The sequence below is a fragment of the Anopheles maculipalpis genome, chromosome 3RL (assembly GCF_943734695.1).
Source record: "Anopheles maculipalpis chromosome 3RL, idAnoMacuDA_375_x, whole genome shotgun sequence".
In the NCBI taxonomy this organism is placed as follows: Eukaryota; Metazoa; Arthropoda; class Insecta; order Diptera; family Culicidae; genus Anopheles; species Anopheles maculipalpis.
In genome coordinates, this window is record NC_064872.1 from 33,818,487 (window position 1) to 33,836,609 (window position 18,123).

Consider the following 18,123-nt stretch of genomic DNA (forward strand, 5'->3'; position numbering starts at 1 on the left):
ATCATAGCTGATGACACGGATTTTCTTATTTGAAACTTTCCCTAGGTTTCGCCTGTTTCACAACATGAAAACAAAAGTTGTCAGACTCAGTTTTCACTTCAAATCACAGCTTTAAAAGTGACTTCGAGCATAGTAACAAATTTATTTTAGGATCTGAAAGAACCCAAGGCTAATGGAGCTACTCAATGCCTTCTAAAAATTACTATAATTGTTGCCATCGTCGAAGCCACCAATTTGTAAGCAACATATACAATTACCTCATGGTGTGCCAATGTCTGCTAGCAGTTAATCGATTCACAAATAATCTAAAAATAGTTTTAAATATTATAACTCACTGGACAATTAAACATTGCCTACAATAATTGTTGCTTACAAAAAGGGTGGTGTTGAACTTATTGTTCAATGCTCCGTAAAACTGTCAGATTCAACTCAATACGGCGCTTTCTAAAGACATTTAATTCACATGTTGAAGCCTCACATTCATCTCAGCTGAAGTTGTAGTACAGTCGAAAAACTTCGTACGCAAACACGTTCGGCACAATAATTGAAATGAACGTATAATGGAATTGCCAATTTGAACTACGCTTTCCAAAACTACCTTCATATCCTGCTCATACTGCACACGAAAGTACTCCATCACTTCTCAGCTAAGACAAGCTTAGGTCGGTGGGAAACTGTGGCAGCTGAAAATTGATAAACTTTTCGAGCTTTTGTGAACGTTTCAACCACCATTCATCGATAGCTTTGCATTGCTTTCCGATCTAAATCATCGTTTCAGTACACCCCACATGCGCACACACACGCTCATCTACCGCCGTACATATCACTCAACACCGAACGCGATACCGATTTTCCCTTTACGATAGAGCTTCGAACTGTTGCGCTTACATCCGACCGACTGACTGACGTATTCAAGAATGCTCCGCTGCACCGGTGAATGCAACGCGGTGCAACTTTCGTTCGCTCCCCGTGTGCAATTGCAAGGGAATACAATTTTCAGGTCATTTGTAGTAAGGGCTTCGTTAGGCTTGATGCATGTGTCTTTTGCAGCACGTGGCGTTTTCGGTCGGTTGAATGTTTAGCTTTTCTTTGTACTTTGTTAGAAAAGTTCGTCTGAGTGGATATTGATTTACAAGGACGGGGTGTATTTATTTCAATGTTATCCGTGCTGCGTGTGGGTCAAAGAAGCAGGCACAAGCACAGTGCAACATGTTGAACACAGGAAAGTGTTTCAAATGATGTCTGCTAGCGAACTGCTTGTTGGGTTTTATTTAGGTATGTTTATTCAACATATTTTATGATTCAAATACTTGCTCAGTAATTAGTGAGACATATTTACAAATGGTCTTATATGGAAGTCTTTTCGATTTAAGTTGTAAACATATTTAATTTTACTTTTGTTTTGCTTTTTTACCACCTCTACCATATGTTCTCCCATTCCCATTGTGTTATGAATTGAAGGGTAGCCACTTCAGAAATCGATAAAATTAACCTTTTGACGGACACTGGTTGAACGAACGGGCATGAAAAGGCATGTAGCTAAAGCCTTACGCAAGTCACAATCCATTTTCCTTTCCCAAACCCTACTGAACGTTTGACGTTTTAATGCTCAAAGTAGTAGCATTTTATACGTCAAACGTGGTCCAGTAGAAGAACCTATGGCGCTCCGATATATTTTTTTCTCCTCTCCTCTCTATGAGGGGAGGGGGGGAGTTACTTTTTTAAGACGCTTTTCTCGCACACAATACACAAACTTTACGATGCAGAGGACATTTGCATAAGTAAACCTCTTAAACCATGGTTTAAATATAATGTCACAGCACTAACGCCTTCTCTCCCGTTCCCATTGGAAGTCGCTGTGTGTGCTGTTAAAGGATGGAGAGCGCAAACATTCATCTTACCGACAGACAATGTCGACACAGGTCGTTACATTGTAGCGCTAGGAAAATACGTCAGGGGAGGGATGCAGGCGGAGGTTTTCTTCCCAGTGTCCAGTGTGGTTACCGCTGAGTTTCATTTCCTTCCAATATCCTGACGGATGGAGGCTCTATTGAATTTCCACAGGCGACCACCATTCATGATTATAGTCTGCAACGGTGAACCAGCGCTTGTACGGTAAGGGCAATAAATTTCCCAGCTCTTGCTGAGATGGTTGTACCGACGAGCACTTAGCTCCCGCTCAGCTCTAGAATGCAATGGACTTTAGCTTGCGGTTTGGTTAAAAGCTGCCGTACTGCGTCTATGGCGCATTGAAAAACTGCTGGCTTTGTGGTAGAATGCAGCCTTAGTCTATGGAGCACTGTGAGCGATGTTCTGCTTCATGTATGTGCTAACTGTAAGGTTCTGTCCTTCTTGGGAGGACTGTTTTCTGCATTGAACCGTACCGTTTTGCTAGAAAGAGCATGGTTGCCTATCAAAACAGATTCCACATTGCGTCTTTCGGGGATTTTAATTTTTGAGCAATGATTTCAACTTCCTTGGAAACAGATTTGAGTGTTTCAGATAAAGCCTTCCAAAGGGCATGAGATGATTGATGGATTTAAGAATTTATGTTCTTCGAATGCTTCGAATGCTTCGCAAATGATTTAAAAGTGGAGTGATATTATATTACAAATGTTTCTAAATTAATATTTATTGAAATTTCTATAAACGTCCAGAGCTCATAAGAAAACACTGTGCTACTTCCTTACCTGATTCGATTTTTTATTAATAATCCATTCTCTTGTGGTACGAATATATGAAGACTAACGAACGGATAGGTTCGACAACATAGAAACAGTTATAAAATTGGTTTTACTACTAGAGATCAACAGGGTGACCGAAATGGTAACGAACATCGAATTGCTACAGGATCCTCTCTTGGTACGTAATAATGAGCTGGTAAACTAAGTTAAGGAAGCCAGTTATGGAAAGCCAAGTCCTCACGAGATTAGTGGAGTGACAGTAGTTCCACTCTTGACACGGCAGGATCGGGGATCAATGTTCATTCGGACCTAGTGAGGACTGACTATCCCACTACGCAGTATGGATAAGTCTAGAAAGCCATTCGATGACCGACCGGACCAATTAGGTCGTAGAGTCAAGAAAAATATGGAGAATTACCAAATTATCTAACGTAGATGTAGTAAGTTGGGTTGTAACGTCGTACGCTTGCAAAGAATTAAATAACCCTGATACAAGAATTGTCCATGAAAAAGTCCCACAAAGGCACTACTAGAAAAATTACTTCAGTGTGTTGGGTCACCGATAATCGTGACGCAAAACCACAGTTTATTCGGTAGGTATTTTGTGCTATTCGGTAGAATTACACTGATTGGATCAATATTCGGCAACTGTCAGTTTGAATGGGATAAGATTCCTCTAGTGGATACCTATTAAAAGTTACTAGCTGTCATGACCATATAGTCTTATTGCACTGCGTCCAAAACAAGACATCCACTCAGTCAAGTACGTCCGCTTTCATGACTGCATTTGCAGCCGGTGTTCGATCGCAAATTGGAGCGTTGTTTTATGCGTTTCGATCCCGATCACTGCAGTAAAGCAAATTGCTGATTGTCTCTTTGTGATTGATTTGACATCTCGTTCGCCCATGAAACACCCGTACCCCTGGAGTGTATCTAGCACACAAGCACACAGAACACAAGAAGCCAACATTTTTAGCACCGTCGTAAATTTTACAACCATAAACCCATTCGCAAGCGTCAGCTACCAGTGGTTTATGCTGGTCAGGATTAGGCGACGAGTGGACACATTGCACTTTGTGATGTTTCTTGCTCTGCCGAATGGGCAGCTAGTGACCAACAGCACCGGGCAGGCAGTTCCGGAAGGCTAGAAAAGTAATTCATTAGACAATGGAACGATGTCTTTTCCGTCGTTTCTGCTGAGACTGTCACTGAGGCTGTGTAAGGTTTTTTGGGCGAAATGGAACCAGCCAGTTGAAGATTGCATAGCATTAAACTAAGCTTATCTTAATCGGCTTTCGGATCTACTGTCGGCCGATACTGTGTCTCGTAATGTCGATGAATTACGGGTTGGACATTCTATCCAACTGAAACTGGTTTTTGTGTCTGAAACCTATTTAGTGGGTTTTTTTTGTCAATAAATGTACAAGAAAGGCAATACATGTTACTGTCTTATTATATTTATTTATGTTGTAATATTAAAATCAAGTTATATTAAAACATATTTCATGAGCCCCTCCCCATTACTACGTTCATTGTAAGATGTGAAAAATATTCACCAAACATTCCGCCTTCAAATACAGAAGCCAAAAGGACTCAGCAAATCGTATCCGTATGCATAGCACAGCACAATTGAACCAATAAAAGCTGACAGGATATTATGTTTCCTTCTTTACAGCTCGTTGCTATTCAAATGAATTTAAATAGCTGTCAACGGAAAAGGAGACTACTAACTGGTGCGGCGCTGGTTGGCATGAGAAATGTGGTTTCATTTTTCTTTTCAAACCTACTTTTTTTTGTCCGGTCACCTCAATCCGCCGGGTGCACCGATTGCATGATAAGCAGAAGGGTTCTCTTGTCCTAACCACAGTAAGCCGAGCACAACTTCAGTATCTTACAGCTACAGTGTTGTTCGTATTTACATAGGTAAATCGTTAACAATCGTGGTGCACGTTTGTGTTAGTTTTGTTTCAAGCACGGTGCAAACCAACTGGATGGCAGTACTGCTGAAAGGAACTCGTTGATTCTTTCGCGAAGATAAACAATCGCTCCTTAGCCAATAAAGCGCTTCTCGCTGTGACTAATCGGGCGGCTTGATGATAGTGAATGTACAACCGTAGTTGGTAGGACTTAGCCGTTAATTTCATGCATAGTTCACTCACGTGAGTGCGATGTTTAGTGAAGAATGTGTGTCATTTAAAATCACACAACCTGTTAGCTAAAGAGCCTGGTTTGTAACGGAAATGGTTGCATGTGCAAATATACACATAAACCCTTCCGGTAAATGGTTGTTCGGTTGGCGATAGTGGCATGGTACCACAGGTGGTGTGGATAAGGTAATGTGAAATGGGAAATGGTGGCAAGTCACGAATTCCGTAAACGATGAAAAGGCACAGCGTCATTGCTTACTTTTATCGACAATGATTGCCTGGGCAGCGCTGCAGAATATTGCTCATTTTGTGACAGGTTTGACATTTGGTTGATTTGAGTGTTAACGAATTTGATAATTATTATTTCCTTCTTGGATATTAGTTTATCAAGAATTTCATGTACCAAATGAAAAAGATACTTGATTTTACTTGTTTATGTGCATTCTGTTATTAGAAGGTTTTCCAGAAGCTCTTTTTTAGCAGAGGCCAATCAGGTGTCATTCTTGGCTTTCAACCCTGGACAGGAGACTTTAAATTTGTTTGGAATTAGAAGGCGTCTATGTAAGATTCATTCAAGTCCCGATAAGGTTAAATTAAGCTTGATGTTTTACTTGATTTCGTTCGTTGTTCCGTTGTTTGACCAAACCTTCTGCAGGATCTGTTTTATAGCCACTCGTGGTTGAATTGGTTTTATGCAGCAAACGCTTAGGGTTGGAGATTTTAATGATGTATATATGTTTGTTAAAAATGTTTGTTGAATTTATTAAGTTAATTATTTTGGATTTCCTTCCTATCTCTGTTTTTGGCTAACTCAAACTTTTATTTGATGATATATTTGAATGAAATTTTGAGGTGGTATAAACATTTAATCTCAAACAAACTCGTCTATGATCCATCAAGGGCTTCGTTAGTTGCCTCGCACAAAGCTCCTGTACAAAAGCATGATGAAAATCTACACAGATTCAGTTAGTCTATAGCAATCAGGAATCGGGGAGGCACCGGAATGTGATGTTTCACAAAAAGCTCATGAACGCATCCAACGTTAGCTTTACGCCTCAATCGGACGAAAATATGAGCGAGTTATCGCTGAGTTTTCGATAAAAGAGATAACTGAAAGTGATGTTCAAGTAAGTGGTAAAGAATAATAAAACGTATATTTTGAAAGTTTTATACACACTTTTACAACTTTTGTTTTTGGTACACGCAAATGTCCTCTATGTAACATGTAACTCTATGTACGCACCACAAAGCGTAAAATTGTTTTCACGGTATTTATTTATTTATTTATTTATAATTAATTATGACGGTCCAGTGCCGTATTGTTCACACCGCTTGTGTTGAAAAAAAAAAATACAATTATATTGATTAGGCATTTCCTCCTTATTCTTTGCCTTATCCCGGGCATACTCGGTTGTGGATGGTTGTGGTGATGGTGATGATGATGATGATGATGATGATGATGATGTAGTGGTGGATGTTGTGAATTTTGATGGTCCGGTTCTATTGCGGTGGCTATTGTGATGATGGTGGTTGGTTTCATCCGAATTTCGGCTATAGTGGTGATGTGGCTGTTCTATTGTTGACATTTGATGTTTGGTCTCGACTGTAACAAACAAATAAACATTGTTAAGACAGCACGAACATTTATTTGTCTGCATACAGTGTTCTTCAGTGCAGTCCAGCCATGATATTCCAAGCTCACTCTAGTCAACGTCCAATCAAAGGATGATCGACAAGCTCTATCCCGCAGCAGCGAAAGCGACTTCACTACTCCCGAGACTGAACCCGTCAACCACCCCGAACCCGACGCCAACATTGTCAAACTCAATGTGCCAAAACTGGACTGGAGTGGAGAACACTGCACTTTGAACAAAGCCTGCCTCCCTTTTACGGCAGTGTTGGAATCGCCCTCGAATGCTGTTGCCCAGTCATCGGATCACCCGTGGCACTACAAAAAATACACTTAAGACATAGACAACAAAACATTTAACAAAAAAGGAATGGGGGAATACTAATAAGGATTGGAAGGATACTTGGGATGTGGAATCATAGGACAAGACCGTTGTCTCTGGCGAATCGGAAGATGGTCCTCATGTAGGGGAGGTCCCTGGTAGCCAACACTTCTCTAATTTCTGTACCCGTTCGTCTGCCGATATTCCCGACTGCGCTCAACAAGGAGGGTCTTGCGGTTTCAAATTCCACGCAGGACCACAGAAGGTGATCCACATCGTGGAATCCGTCACCGCAGCCACACACTTTTGTCTGAGCCAGAGTTATACGCTGTAGATGAGCATTCAACGCAAAATGATTCGACATCAGTCGAGACATCATTCGTATGAATGCCCGGTCTACAGAGAGCCCATCGAACCAAGGCCGCAGGGACACTTGCGGAGAGATCGAGAAAAGAAAACGCCCGAGTTCATCCGCCTCCCACATGCTCTGCCAGCGAGACAGGAAAAGTTGCTGTGGGAAACGAAGGAACTCCTGGGCCGAGATCGGTCGGTCGTAAAAAGCGCCTTCTTGGACGCCTGTTTTGGCCAGTGAGTCTGCCTTTTCATTGCCGGGGATTCCACAATGAGAAGGGACCCAAATTAGCGAGATCTTATACGCCTTATCGAACATTGAGCCAAGCAGTTCAATGATTTTTATCGTGAGGAAATCCTGACTCTTAACAGCCTTCGGAGATCTCAGAGCTTCAATAGCACTAAGGCTATCAGTGAAGATGAAGTACTGGTCCGAAGGTCTCGCTGCTATCATGGATAGTGCGTACAAAATTGCGGCTAGCTCTGCGGTGTAAACACTACATGGCTGCCTCAATTTGAAAAATGCCTCGGTGAACTCGCTAAAAACACCGAAGCCAGTGCCCTCCTCAGAGGATGATCCATCAGTGTAGTACTGGCTTATTTGGTCTAAATGACCATACTTATTCATGAAAATGCCCGGAACTACCCTCGGTGTTTTCACGGTAAATGTAATAATTTTAAACATTTGAACAATGTTGAAACACAATGTGACGAAAAACTTTGTTTTTTTCTTTTTTTTTTCTTTTTTTTTTTGTAAGAACGGCCTGGCCATATTTTGCTTGACTTACGAATACCAACATGTGAGGTTAGTCAGTCCTCACTACGAGAGGACGGTCCGGATGAGATTTGAACCCCGGTCCTGCCGTTTGAAGACCGGTGCCGCTGTCGCCTATACCACCGAGCCGCCTTAAAAACTTTGTTAAATTAAACATATTTTTGAATTATTTTATTTAACGTCTTTAGTTTTTCGATAAGCAGTTCTACAGTCAGGAAATTATTTCTTTCTTATTCAGATCAATGACCGACGATCAATAAAAAAAGAAGTTTAGAAAAATTCAGTTCAAAATCTGATGTTATGGCATTACATGGTAAGGAAAAATCGGACACTTACCGAGCAAATATTCAACTAGATATAAAATTTCAAGTTTAATTTGCACTTCGCTGAGACAAATTTCCACACACAGGATAAACTGCAGATTTTCTTGTAAAACTGTTCCATAAGTTTAATAATCAATTTCTTTGATATCCCTAACTGCTTTATCCTTGAACCTCACTGTGCGCAAGTTCTCAGCTATGATCCGATAAGCGCTCTACAGTCCCATAAACACATTTGTTCACACGAAAACCCACTTCCGGTGCTTCATTTTTCAACGCTGCTCCACAGCAACAACCAACCAATGGTAAAGTGCAACCGGAAACCGATCCCACCACACACTAATGCGAAAAGATTGACGTGACAGCGTGCCGCACGTGTGTGCATGTGCGCGATATGGTGGCGTGAAAAATGTAAATTTAATTATTGCTGTAAATGATTCAATCATTTATATTACCCAGCTTTACCACCTTATGAGCTCTCATCACTCACACGTTCCACGATGGCGAACGGGAGAAAGGACGCTACTGACAGTACAATCGTTGCGTGTAGAGTTGCGTGGACCTGTAACGGTTCGAGTTGCCATCGATAATGCAACTACCGTCGCTCTAGTGCATGCAATTCCTGTTGATGGATCGTTTCCATCAGGGCGGCATACCTGTTGAAGGGTAATTTCGTGGTGGGAAAAGCGGACGAAAGTGGAGCTCGCTTCAGACCCGATCAATGACGTCGATACATCATTCAGCGAACGCGATCGTCCGCACCAATCGAAAGGCCAAAAACGAAGGCAAAAGCAAGTGAACAATTTTGCTGCCGTACGATTCGAATGGCAGCCGTCGATTTTGCCGTCTCATTAAACCGTACTCGTGGAAAAAGTTTTTACTTTCCCACCTTCACCCACCCATTGGAGCCAGAATATCTGGACACTTTTGCGTTTTCTCTTCGTTAAAGTTCGCTGAAGATGACTGCACAGGGTTTTGGGGAAAAGAAAGGAGAAAAGGATCGATTGCGCGTAATGATAAATTGATTCGTAATTAATTTTCTCAGCTTCTCGAGGGTTGGACGTACACACAGGGAATCCCCTCCAAATGCGATGTCCAAGGCAGTTCTTATGGGGACGGTGGAATAGACATTTTTTACTTTGCCGAAGGAAACAGACTACAGACTAGAAAAGCTGTGCAGTTCTTCACAGCCCGTCGGTTGATGGTCGCGATCGACATCGATTGAAAGTTGCTTAATGTTTTGGAACAGTTTGAAATGAGTTGAAAAATATTAATCGACACCGGACAGCGTAAGAAATGGTGAAAAGGGAACGGTAAATTGATGTTATTTATGTAATTGTTTGCTTCTGGGAACTATTTCCTTCGCTTCTAGAGCTTTGTGCTGTCTTATATGTATATGTTTGGATTATTTAGATGATACTTCAAATGTATTAATGTTATAACAAAAAAAAAACAAAAGTTTTCTCACTTTGATAAGGTCATGGAGTTTTAAACCAAAAGCTCGTTCATCTTCGAAAGAAAACTAAACTTTATTTGCTTTTCCTCTTTTCCTTTTTTTGCCCTCAGTTTTTTCTCCCGATTTTATTGATATTAACCCCCGAAAGGTATGCAACCCGATGGCGAGAAAGCAAAGCCAACCTTTTTCCAGCAGAGCATAAATATTTGCTTTGTTGTTGGGTCTGAACAAGTTCGTGGGATGTGAAAAAGAAAAAAAGTTAAAAATACGTTTAACATTGGATTTTTTGCACAGCGACACTGTTGTGCACATTTCTTAAAGCTGATTCATATTTTTATTGATCCATTAAATTGTTTGCGTACTGCAAGAATCAAAGGAATGAAAATTAATCAGAATCGAAATGAATTCATAACAGTCAAACAAGCTAATTTCGGAAGGTGATTAATTTTTTTTTCTCAGCACCGTATGAACAAACCCCCAAACACATGGTGAAGGTTAAGCTTGCTTTACATAGCGCACAGCCGTGTGCTTGATATTGAACGTAGTGAAGTGTTAAAAAATACTACCAAACAATTTCACCACACCATCAACGTAATGAAACAGCTTGAAAATTCCCAACGAACACTAATTGGATGCTTTAGCCAATCACGTCTGCGATGGCAAATTGATTGGCTCGGCAACAACCCTGAGAGCGGTTGTACGGTAACACAGCATTGAGTGGCACGTAAATAAGACCCTCGCGTACGCGATTATCTCAATCGAAAATTGGAAATTCAAATGGCTGGGGAACGTTTTAAATTTACGAGTATGTTTCAGTAAACAAACGAACGCCACAAAATGCGAAGTTAACATGGGGTTCCAACTCAACCCCTGTGTTCCCCGTTTTTGTAGGCGGAAACGGGCGGACTAATCTACGATCGATCGGTAATTGACCTTTGTGGCCAGATTGCGGTTCGATGGCCGATTGCATTTCTCCCCCAGCGCAGGTATCTCATTAGAATTTATTGATCAGCCGTTCAAAGGTACCAATGGTGCGGTGTTGAAGTTCCACGTCACCAGCTTCTTCTTGCTCCGATTGTTGGGTAGATGTTACAAGTTGGAAGTGAGAAGTTACATTGCATTCGGCTAATTCGATTAACCGATACGGTTTGTTCGGTGCATTGGTCCGCATAATTGATGTGAAGGTTTCGTCTTGAACTTTGTACCCTTCACTGTCGTTAATTGTGTGTCCGGACAATGCGATTAGCAGGCTGTTCGCGAATTATAATCGTTCGACTTAATAAGATTATTCAGCCAAACCATATTTACTAGGGATATCGGAAGAAGTTACTAAGGATCCAGTTATGGTATGAATATTTTAAGCATGAAGAAAATCAATGATGTAAAACTTAATTTTAATTAGATGTTTAGAGCAAAATTCATATAAACAAATCATTTTAACCAATTTTCTAAAGCACTGCTCATTACAAGCGCGAAGGTTTGTAGCTGTAGCAACGGATACTAAGACATTCACCACATCCTCTGGGCATGTGTGGAGTTCGATGCGGCTAATCCCGGGCTCTTGGCCACCGTTTGGGCATCGGGAAGATCCTGAACGATGTCATTTGATCCCTTCGTTTGATCCCTTCCCATATTCCCTCCCCCTTTCGCTTCCTGGTTTAGGAGATCTAGATTCATAACTGGCGACCTTGCCGTAAGCGGAATGGATTCGATTCTGCGGTAACCTTAAAAGGTTATTGTGGCCATCGGCACCATGCATTTTGCAGGCGTCAGCGTGTACCAGCGACAACATTAGATCACCGAACCAATTGAATTAGATTTGAAAAACGTGAAGTTGTGCCTGGTGGCTTTATCAAAATTCGTGATTTAGATGCTATTGTAACTTCACAAAGTTATAGTGGCTTTCGGACTCATTTGTTGATGGTGGGGCCACCGAAATGCTGCCAACGAAAAGGGGACAAGCACCACAAAGGCGCAAATCCTCTGGAATCTGAATATAAGTGGTGTATTCGTTTAAGACACCTTGTCATTGCACGACAATATTGTTGGTGAGTTGATGAGTTCACTTGAATGATGAGATCCCGCAACGCTTGTTGCGGTCCTCAAACACCTTTAGCCTAGAATGTTTGCATGAGAAATGGTGCGTAACGACCTACTCTTGATGAGCAGGTAGCACAATAAAATTAAAGCGTGCTGAAGATAACAGCAGAACAAGAATGATTGTACTCAAAGAATGCATCAGATACATGAACGTGCAAAATTTATAAAAAATCAGTGGTTTTTTAAATATTTGAATAAGTGTCATCGATTTGTTTTACACATACCAATAGACGACTAAAATCGCTTTAATTATTACAAAATCTTCTGATTTCTATAAATAATAACATTACGTATAACGGTTACTACATCTCTCTAGGAGAATTTGCATTCATTTTAAATTACGTTGCCTAGACGTAGAAAGAATTTATTACCCAGGCACTGACTGAAAAAAAAATGAAATTTTACTTCACTTTGGACAAGGCCTCCACTAACCAACGAAAATCAACCGAGGCGGAGCGGCAATTTTTGTTTAGATACTATTGGATCTTAGATTTAGGATTCGCGTCAAATTGACTCCCTTAGGCACATCCCTAAAAGCATATCATCTCCCGCTCGCTTCAACAGCCCCTGATTTTCCGATAAAGAAACATTTCAACAAAGCTCCTTTCATCGGCAAAATGAGCATTTGGTTCGCTTAATTTTCACTTAAATGATCAACAATACCATCATTTTACCATCGAATGCTCTTTTGTTTCTTGGTTTACTTAAAAAAAGCGTAGGCATCCACAGCTTTCGAGCCTACTTTCAAATACCGACCGCTCCAAAAATGTCTTTCCTCAAGAGCGGTCCGTTTGCTAACAAAGATTGATGAGTTTTCATCAAGTGTGCTAACTAACCTTTTTAAACAAGAATGTTAAACTGGGCCCTCAACCCGGACACGGTCTCAACCCGGTACAGTAGCCATGGTAAAGCCTCTTCAACCGGCGGCCCGAGGGCTAGATTATTGTTAGCGAAACAATTTTCTCCGGCCTCCCCGGGTACGCCAAGGACAACCCAAAGTGCCGGAACGAAAAGTGTGATAGAAATTGTCAGCGAAAAGGTATTGCAGTGTGGTCGGTTTTTGGGGTGGTCCCAGGTAAGTTGAAAGTTGGGTTTTTTGTTGTTTTATTCTTTCTGCTAGTCTCATCGCACCAGTAACTGACTGGAACATGATTGATTAGATCTAAATTTGAACTTTTGCGTGGTCGGCCTCTGCACACCTGGCCTGACCTTCTGCCCCGGTTGCCCGGATGAACAGTCGGTGGAACCGCATGCTCATCAGGCGAGCAGGTCGTATTGTTTTGCCATCGGCAAGATGGGTGTTGGTGGGTCCTTTTTCGTTCCCCATGGGCTGCTCTTTTTTTTCTCGGAAAGCTCTACATTCGGGGCTTATTAGGCACGATTTGAAAATTTAGTTGAGAGAAAGAGAGAGAGAGAGAGAGGAGTGGGATAAATAACGATTGATCAATGTCAGGGAGATTGAATTTGAAGGCAAGTTTGAAGCTATAGTACGTGTACTGAACCGGCAGTGGTCTACACTATAAGGGTTCCCTCAAACTCCGGTTCATTGGTGATATATTTGATCGTATCGGGATATCGGTCAATATTGACCAAATAGTCTGTCGTTTACTTTTAATCAGAATATTTGGAGTACACAAAAGAATTGATTTCAATCAGGCCGAGTGAAGGGAGGACAGTTGCTTGAGATTTTAAATTTTCTTTTATTTTTGTAGCACAGTCATTTCAACGGATATAGAAAAGATAATTTAATGAATTCTAAGCTGCACATTTTATTTAGATTGAATAAATGAAACAAACATCGAATCGTAATCTTCTGCCAAAGATTATCATTAAACGGTTCAATTATTGCAAGGTCAGTCGGGCTCAACTAACGCAACCAATTTGTAACATTTTCCCTGCTAAAGTCAAGCGGAAAATAACGTTAATAATCGCCTTGATACATCACAACACACGTGTGCCCAATATTTCCCCACATTTGATACTTTCAATGAACCGTCAAATAAGTTTTCCCATTTTCTCTCCTGCAAATACTATCACCCTACGAAAGCTTGTTGATTTTACAAAAAGAGGGGCAATTTAAAAAAAAACAAAATATTAACTATGGTGTGGCATGTAAACAGAGCATGACACCACACAAAGCAAATGAGGTGGGGATAAGAATAAATTAAAACCAAAATATAAAACTTCATGATACAACCACAGAGATATGGCGATGATAAGGGGTGCTAGAACTTATGTTGCGGTTGTGTAAGTCTCCTTCTCTTTCGTTGAACCTTTAGTGTTTTGGTGCTATGGTGGTGGTGGTTATATCGATACGATAAAGAAAGGTTTTTCTTCTCGAATCTCTAGTAAGGCAAAATATTCCAGTAAAGCTAAGAATGCATGTTGGTTGATACCGGCAGTTGTGGCATAATATTGACACCTACCGCATACTGTACAGAAGCATGATTGTGCTATGCTACTTTACACACCAGTCGCTATAAAACACACTTTTTCGTCACAAGACTGCGGAGAGAAGAAAAAGAATGGCTGTCCTTTGGTGGATGGACAGGTTGTTTCGGGTTTGGCCGCAAGGTAGAATGCTGCAGCAGTTGATAAATCGATGCCGAAACAGGTGAAAAGCATCGAACAGAAACCTGAACGTAACATGTTTTGACACTTCCGGGACTTGAGGGGCGAACCATGATTTAAGGCTCGTTGATCGTTAGAAAGAAAAAATAGACGGGATGGCAGGATTAAAAGTGACGTAGGTTAAGGAGGAGTAATCCCTAGAGGGAAGGATAGAAATGAAAATACTTTGGAAAACGGAAATCGAAACCATTTTCGTTAGTTGACTTCAGGCATAAGTTGACATTAAACGTTTGGTTGGATGGCGAAAATAAGTTTTAGTTCGAAGGGAAAAAGTAACCTCTTTATAAAGTAAAAACATTTCTTCAGTACTAAGATTCTTCTCTCTAAACATTATTGTTAAATTATGGTTTTTAATAAATAACTGACGAAGGTCGGTTTAAAAAAATAAAAGATTTAAATGATCTTAGTAGATGTCTAAATTATTTTTTAGAACGAGTGTAAGTTACCAAACATCAAACGTATACATCTACATTTTAAGCTTCCATGCATCAAATAATTCCTAAACAAGCTGAAGCTGAGCATAATGCTTAACGATTAAATATTTATAATTTGTAGCGTTATCAAATAAAGCATTCCATTGTAGATGGTAAACTGCTCTCCTTTATGAGCGTAATTTGAGCTGTTTGTTTGTAACGGTATGCACAATGAAGAAAGACTAGCTATTGTTCGCCAAACCGTACCACGGCGCAGCTGTACAATGGAGGCGCCTGGTTGCGCTCAGAGCAGTTAACATTTTGGCATTATTTTAACGAAAAAGCTTTTTAATTGAAAAAAAGCGAAGTACGAAAAGCGGGTGTAAACAAAGTGTGCAGAAAAAATATTCTGATCAAATAGATGAGTAAACGCTCCTAGTTTACCTCTGGATTAACCAGACCGGAGTATATCTCCTTCTCTATGTAGTCTCAGAGTAAATATGCTTGCTGCCAAAGCTGAAAGCATTACGAGCCACCTAGCTCACCATAGTAGTCAGACCGATAGAGCAATGAATGCCTTGAGCTGCATCCGATTCTCTCTCCTTGCTGCCCTTCCGGAATCTTAAACGTAGTGTAATGTCTATTCATTGAGCGGGAGCCTAGGAAAACAACAGAAAAAAGCGATAAAGGAGGAGCATATTTTTTCATTCCTACTATTCAGCTCCAGCTAGCGCTAGGGATAGTGCATGGTTCCGTTTTATGATAATCATAATGCCTGTGGCTTTTAGTTTCATCTTCTATCCTGGGCACGGCTACCAAACCTTAGGTTGGGATTTTATCAAAATAAATTCACTCCCATATTTATACCATCCAGATCAAGCCCCTGGTATCAACTCCCTGGTTTCAGCTCACCGCACATGCTGCTGAGCGTTGTGACAAACGCTTTAAAACAGATTGGATTATGGTCACAACAGCGTTCACCATCAAGCATGAGGATCAAATATTCGGCGAAGGAATGCTGAATGCTCGGGCTCGGGGATACACGCCCTATCAGGACACACGCTCTATCAGAAAGATTATTATTTTCCATCCAAACGGTTCGGTGCTCGGTAGCCTAAAATCGTAAAGTGAAAAAGAAGCAGTAGCTCTGAAAAATGAAATTTAAATAGCATGCACATCTGAAATGTATGAACGAAGCATACTCTAGTATGGAGCTGTAGGAGCTAGAAAATGGTGTGACCGTAGTGGATGATTATCATTATTGAAATATTCATGAGGCACTGGCAAGGGTGTAGTGGTAAGCGGAGCATCGCCAATTGTTTCGCTCACAAATAGTTTCACAAACATCCAGCAAATGGTTCAACGTAAAAAAGTGGCGTAAATTTTTGGCTCTTAAATTTACCATGAAGTAAAGTGAAAAAAGTTCATCAAACCAATTCCACAGACTGGATGGGATGGGCCGGTTTGATTATAGAAACTATCATCATAATCATCGTCACTGTCAGTGTTGTGGTTTGGTGAGCGTAGCAAGGCTGTGGGAAGCATTAGCGCACCTTTTGAGAAACAGTTTTACACGCACAAAGAATGGAGACGTGCAGGAAAAATCAAGACGGTTCATTTTGTAAAACTCAAACCAGAAGTTAATTTTCTACCCTGGCAAGTTTGCTGCCGTTTCGCGCTTCATTTCTTCTCGGGAAAACCGTTTATCCCGATAAGGAATGTGGAGCAGAGCTACAGCTGACGGTAGGGAAAGTTTTTCTCATGGTAACTTGTTTTTTGTCCATTTCAAAACATGTATGTACGACTGAGAAACGTCATCCGTTGCCATCCTGACAACAGCATATTTAGTTGTGAAGCTGATACCATACGCATTTTCCGTAGTGCGATGAAGGACCATGCGCCTCCACCGAGAAGTTTGTACGAGCGCATTACATAGCGTAATGCCGGCGACATTGTTTTACCATCGGTTTGCGGATCGGTATGTGATTTTATTTTCCATCGCACTTGTTTTGAGTTTTGAAGTTTCAACTTCCGGAATCTATGATTGCAATTCTGCAACAGTGTGGTGAAACCCATCGCTGCGATGATGATGGTGGTGGGCAACAAAAAAAAAACTTGTCTGTAAAACTTTTAACGCCGACGAAAAATCCCGCTTCTTCGTGCTTCTTTTTAGCTTGCTGGTAAAGTTTTCGCTTTTGCGGAAGAGGTTAGTAACGCAAAGTTTTTTTGTTGTTTTTTTTTTGCTTACTTCACTACATTCGCGTACGTTTTCAAGCGGCTTAGGCTCTGGGACGAACTTGTTACAAAGTTTGAAGCTCGGCTCAGCTCAGCAGATAGTGAAGTGATCGTGCAAAGTTGGTTATAAAATGCAGGCCAAAGCTTCCCAAACGCTCCAGCTACGGAGGTTGCTGAAGAACTGTTTGTTTGCACATTTCTTGAGTTGCGAGTTTATTTGCCTTTCAATTGTGCTGTCCATTTGCTCTCGAATGCCGGCTGGAAGTGTGTCAACCGGAGCTGGACAGTGGTTGAAAATGTCCAAGCAGAACAGTTTCACAGGCAGCGCTCGGTGGTGGGAAGAGAAGCTCTTTATCGTTATCGTGGACGGTAATTTTTATTGTGTCAATAGTTTGCGCTGCAATGTAAACTTCTTGGGAGTTTAATTTATCGACGCAGTGGGACGGAGTTTTCCAAGAGACTACAATCTAGGCAATGGAATTTCTTGTGCTGATCTTTGTTGCTAAAAGACTGGTATTGACACTAAAAGGATGTTAAAGTGATTTGAAAATGCCTAATATTTTCTCTTGCTTATGAACAACTTTAACTTGAAATGATCATTATCAAATGATCTGTTTGGGGTAGTTTATAAGTTGGTTCTTCTAAGACATTTTTACGCAATCGCTGTATTCTCAATCAAATTTTCAAGTATATTAAATCATTTAAATAGTAGAACGAAATAGCATAACAGAAGGTTGGACAAATAACAATCTTTTCTTTGTATTACAACTTATAAGTTCTTTGAATTGAATCCCATTCCTGCCGTTTGAAGACCGGCACCCCAGTCGCCGCCGCAATTACTAGTAATATCTTCAATTTTAAATGTGTCTTAAAACATAGAACCTTTTTTGTGCCTCTATGTAGTATGATCGAAATGAGGGAAAAATTCTAGATTTTTCAATGAAAAAAATGTTCTGATCAATCAGGTCGAATTGTTTAGAAACGATATAAATAAATGACTAAACAGCTACAAACAAATGCAGCGCATTGCATACGAGGAAAACAATCTGCACCCAATCG

The 18,123-nt window shown here is 40.7% G+C and overlaps 3 protein-coding genes across 4 annotated transcripts in view; 2 read left to right on the forward strand and 1 right to left on the reverse strand.

Moving 5' to 3' along the window:
• Positions 1-18,123, forward strand: part of LOC126565236 (protein SCO1 homolog, mitochondrial) — a 379,954-nt gene that overhangs the window by 233,934 nt on the left and 127,897 nt on the right. The gene's annotated exons all lie outside the window — the stretch shown is intronic.
• LOC126565134 (elongation of very long chain fatty acids protein AAEL008004-like) overlaps positions 1-18,123 on the forward strand; it is a 588,598-nt gene that overhangs the window by 87,803 nt on the left and 482,672 nt on the right. The gene's annotated exons all lie outside the window — the stretch shown is intronic.
• Positions 1-18,123, reverse strand: part of LOC126564080 (venom dipeptidyl peptidase 4) — a 75,475-nt gene that overhangs the window by 54,238 nt on the left and 3,114 nt on the right. Inside the window, exon 1 of one of the 2 annotated variants that reach the window (XM_050220996.1) lies at positions 599-637. The exons of the other annotated variant lie outside the window; for it this stretch is intronic. Within the exon in view, the coding sequence (XP_050076953.1) occupies positions 599-637 (39 nt within the window). Of the gene's footprint in view, positions 1-598; positions 638-18,123 lie in introns of those variants that run through there. 2 annotated transcript variants of the gene reach the window in all.